This window comes from Centroberyx gerrardi, chromosome 14, assembly GCF_048128805.1.
Source record: "Centroberyx gerrardi isolate f3 chromosome 14, fCenGer3.hap1.cur.20231027, whole genome shotgun sequence".
NCBI classification, from domain to species: Eukaryota; Metazoa; Chordata; class Actinopteri; order Beryciformes; family Berycidae; genus Centroberyx; species Centroberyx gerrardi.
The window spans coordinates 1,404,474-1,409,473 of NC_136010.1; the positions used below are offsets into that span (position 1 = coordinate 1,404,474).

Consider the following 5,000-nt stretch of genomic DNA (forward strand, 5'->3'; position numbering starts at 1 on the left):
TCCTTTTCCTCAGTAAGTTCCTCCAGCTCCTCCTGGGTGCTCCCAGGCATGCTGGGAGATGTAGTGTAGGGGTATTCAACTGTATTCAACTGATCTCATTCTTTTGGTCTCTACCCAGAGCTTGTGGCCATAGGTGAGGGTCAGAATGAAGATCGACCGATAAATCGTGAGCTTTGCTTTGTGACTCAGCTCATGGTCCGATACAACAGCTGCATTACTGCAGCTGCTGCACCTAACCAGCGGTCAATCCCAGCTTTGTCTTTTAACCTCATTCGTGAAAAAGACCCCAAGATAACTGAACTCCTCCACTTGGGGCAGCTGCTGCCCCACCTGGATGGGACAGACCACTTTTTATGAGGGGATAACCATAACCTCAGACTTGGAGGTGCTGATCCTCATCCCAACTGTGTCCCACGCCACTACAAATCGTTCCAGTGCACATCGAGCATCCCAGGCCAATGAAGCATAAAGGACAACATTATCCGCAAGTCCTCGGCTGTGCCTTGATATCCTGTCTATGAATATAACAAACATGAGGGGGGGCAAGGCTCATCCGTATCAGAGTCGCTTCTGTAACTCCAGCAGCTGCAGCTTTTTGGCCCGCCGGTACCTCTCTGCTGAGTCAGCAGTCCTCCATACCAACCAGGTCCAGAAGACCTCCATCTTCAGCTGGACAGCCTCCTTCACCCCTGGTGTCCATCAGCAGGTGCTTGGGTTGCTGCCATGACAGGCTCCACCCACCTTCTGGCCACAGCTCCTAGCAGCTGCTTCCATGACAGAGGTTTTGAACAGAGTCCATTCTGACTCCATGTTCCAAACCTCCTCTGGATACAGGAGAAGCTCATTCAGAGGTGAGAGTCGACAGTCTTATACCAGGCGCTCCCACCAAACCTGCTGCATTTGGGCTCAACAGGTCTGTCCAGCAGCCTCCCTGCCATCTGATCCAACTCACCAGCAGACGGCAGCTCAGCTCCTCTCTTCACCTGAGTGTGCAGAACATTTGACCTCAGGTCTGATGAAATAACTGCAAAGTCCTTCATCAACTTTTGGCTCAAGGTGCTCTGGTACCATGTACATGTCTGGACCTCCCTATGTTCAAACAGGGTGTCTGCTATGGACAGTCCATTGCTACCACAGAAGTCCAATAGCGAAACACTGCTTGGGTTCAGATCAGGGAGGCCATTCATCCTAATCACATCCCTCCAGGTGTCTTAGTTGTTACCAATGGGAGTGTTGAAGGAGGCTCTCCAGCGTCCACAAACAACAGAGTTTTCCTCTCCGCAACTAGTATAGTAAGTAGTCGCATTGAGGCAACTGTGCCAGACGGGGACTCATGAGTATCCCACCCCCTCCACCCCCTCCACCCCCTCCACCCCCCACCTGGTGACTCTCACCCTGGGCAACACCTGAGTAGGAGAGAGCCCCCCCCCCCCCCCCCCCCACTTCACGCCCTACCAAGGAGTTTGAGTTTGGTTCCAGAGCCAGCGCTGTACATGGAGCTGAACCCAACTATATCTAGCTGGTTCCTCTCGACCTTCCTCACCAGCTCAGGCTCCTCCCCCTCAGAGAGGTTACATTCCACATCCTGAGAGACAGTTTCTGTTTCTGTGGTCCACGCCCAGGTCTGCTCCTCCCTGAACCAGGCCTGAAACCATGACTGGGCTCTGGTGTTCCTGTTTTGGGCGACGTTCTCTCTGTTGTTCTCAAGACACTCCTGGGGTCCTCTTGAATCACTATTTGCCTGTCCCTCTCCTGAGAACAGTTTGCCTCGGGTGTTCCACAAGGTTCCACAAGTGTTTCCCCAAGAATTGTATTCTTGTCGAGGTTGAAACCCCTCTGAAAAGCATTTCACATATTCATGCATACTTTTGTGAAATCTGATCAAACTCTGACAGAGGGCTTCCCAAATGCTGTCTCAGGTGCAGAGGATCCTACAGGAACACACCAAACAGGGAGAGGTGGTACTACTGGTCTACAGAGGAGGTACACACACACACACACACACACACACACACACACACACACACACAACACAATTGAAGGTGAACAATATACAAGAGAAGTTGCACTGGCACTTAATGCTCATTTTCAGATTTTATATTCACAATAGAACTCAATACAATATAGATGTATAACCACAGTAGAATACACAGATCTGGCCCCAGTAGAAACAGCGTCTCTGCCAGCAGACTGCAGCCTACAGCAGTATGGAAGATTAAAATGAGAATAAAACATTTAACAACACATTTAATAACATGACTGGCAATTAAACACAATATTGCCAAAGTGGTGAACAAAATGTAATTTTTCAAAAACCAGCAAAAACAGTTCCTACATTAAGACCAGACTGAGATGAAAAATGATTTAGTTTGAAAACATTAAAACATTTTCAACTTTTATTTTATTTCCCCCCAGGTCCGGTCTCCTCCCCAGTCGTCACCCCCAACCTCTACAAGCCCCTCCCCTCCCCTCACAGCCCTGCCTCCTCCTCCCACGCCCCCATTTCAGCCGACTTGCCTTCCCCACCCACGGGTGCCTTGTTGGGGGGCGTCCCCCCCCTCAGCCAGGCCGGCTTGGCCCTCAGCAGCCCCCAAGAGGGGTCCCTACCGGCCCCAGGGACCCACCAAGGTAAATACACCACTGTCTACAGCTGTGCCCTTGAGCAAGGCAGGTGACTCCCCACTAATGTTGTGTGAAATTGTGTCACTAATCTGCTACAGCTGTGTCTCCATGATGGAGGAACATGTAGAACTGTGTGTTAGTTAATAAAGTGTAAATCTGTAGAACTGTGTGTTAGTTAATAAAGTGTAAATCTGTAGAACTGTGTGTTAGTTAATAAAGTGTAAATCTGTATCCAGCAGCTAGAAACAGAGAGCAGCTGAGTCAGCTTGTTGTGGTGTGGCTGTAGATCCATTCAGTAACGTTCTCAGTAAAAGTGAATAGTGTGATAAGGTGGATTTGTTTCCAAATGTAGGTTACTGTGACACTGCCGCCAACTTGGCGACCACTGCCTATCAATTTGCAATACTCGCTTGTCTAATCCAGACAGGTCTGATGTGTGGTGGGGAGCGGGGGCGCTGTAGCAAATATATTGATATGCAAATTAACATATGACGCCATCTGGCATATTCTAGTGACTTTTGAGCAGCCAATAGCTACTTTCCTTGGAAACCGTAACCCCCCAGTTAACCAGCAGGCTCAGTTAGCAAAGCAACCAATGTTAACGTTAACATCCGACTACTAGCCACTGCTAATGCTAGCTTCTACTAGATACATTAGCTAGCAACAAGCTTGACATTATCTAAACACAAAATCAGCAGTCTGACTCCTCCTTGTTGTTCTGCTCCTGTTGGTGTGACTCCTTCTTGATGTTGTGTTCCTATCAGCCTGACTCCTCCTTGTTGTTCTGCTCCTATCAGCCTGACTCCTCCTTGTTGTTCTGCTCCTGTTGGTGTGACTCCTTCATGTTGTGTTCCTATCGGTTTGACTCCTCCTTGTTGTTCTGCTCCTATCAGTCTGACCCCTCCTTGCTATTCTGCTCCTATCAGCCTGACTCCTCCTTGTTGTTCTGCTCGGACTCCTCCTTTTTGTTCTGCTTCTATTGGTCTGACTCCGCCTTGTTGTTCTGGTCCTATTGGTCTGACTCCTCCTTGTTGTTCTGCTCCTATCAGTCTGACTCCTATCGGTCTGTCTCCTCCTTGTTGTTCTGGTCCTATTCGTCTGACCCTTCCTTGTTGTTCTGCTCTGACTCCTCCTTGTTGTTCTACTCCTATCGGTCTGACTCCTCCTTGATGTTCTGCTCCTATCAGTCTGACTCCTCCTTGTTGTTCTGCTCCTATCAGTCTGACTCCTATCGGTCTGTCTCCTCCTTGTTGTTCTGGTCCTATTCGTCTGACCCTTCCTTGTTGTTCTGCTCTGACTCCTCCTTGTTATTCTACTCCTATCGGTCTGACTCCTCCTTGTTGTTCTGCTCCTATCAGTCTGACTCCTCCTTGTTGTTGTGCTCCTATCAGTCTGACCCTTCCTTGTTGTTCTGCTCTGACTCCTCCTTGTTGTTCTGCTCCTATCGATCTGACTCCTCCTTGTTGTTCTGCTCCTATCGGTCTGACCCCTCCTTGCTATTCTGCTCCTATCAGCCTGACTCCTCCTTGTTGTTCTGCTCTAACTGCTCCTTGTTGTTCTGCTCCTATCAGCCTGACTGCTCCTTGCTATTCTGCTCCTATCAGCCTGACTCCTCCTTGTTGTTCTGCTCCTATCAGCCTGACTGCTCCTTGTTGTTCTGCTCCTATCAGCCTGACTGCTCCTTGTTGTTCTGCTCCTATCGGTCTGACTCCTCCTTGCTATTCTGTTCCTATTAGTCTGACTCCTTGTTGTTCTGCTGCTATCGGTGTGACTCCTCCTTGATGTTGTGTTCCTATTGGTCTGACTCCTCCTTGCTATTCTGCTCCTATCGGTTTGACTCCTCCTTGCTATTCCGCTCCTATCAGCCTTACTCCTCCTTGTTGTTCTGCTCCTATCAGCCTGACTCCTCCTTGTTGTTCTGCTCCTATCAGTCTGACCCCTCCTTGTTGTTCTGCTCCTATCGGTCTGTCCCCCCCTTGTTGTTCTGCTCCTATCAGTCTGACTTCTCCTTGTTGTTCTGCTCCTATCAGTCTGACTTCTCCTTGTTGTTCTGCTCCTACCAGTCTGACTCCTCCTTGTTGTTCTGCTCTGACTTCTCCTTGTTGTTCTGCTCCTACCAGTCTGACTCCTCCTTGTTCTGCTCTGACTGCTCCTTGTTGTTCTGCTCCTAACAGTCTGACTCCTCCTTGTTGTTCTGCTCCTATCAGCCTGACTCCTCCTTGTTGTTCTGCTCCTATCAGTCTGTCCCCTCTTTGTTGTACTGCTCCTCTCAGTCTGACTCCTCCTTGTTGTTCTGCTCCTCTCAGTCTGACTCCTCCTTGTTGTTCTGCTCTGACTCCTCCTTGTTGTTCTGCTCCTCTCTGTCTGACTTCTCCTTG

At 49.3% G+C, this 5,000-nt stretch overlaps 1 protein-coding gene across 1 annotated transcript in view; it reads left to right on the forward strand.

The window, feature by feature from the left end:
- LOC139921192 (uncharacterized) overlaps positions 1 to 5,000 on the forward strand; it is a 76,899-nt gene that overhangs the window by 34,074 nt on the left and 37,825 nt on the right. Inside the window, 2 exon segments of the mRNA XM_078288049.1 lie at positions 1,920 to 1,983; positions 2,416 to 2,628. Coding sequence (XP_078144175.1) covers positions 1,920 to 1,983; positions 2,416 to 2,628 — 277 coding nt within the window.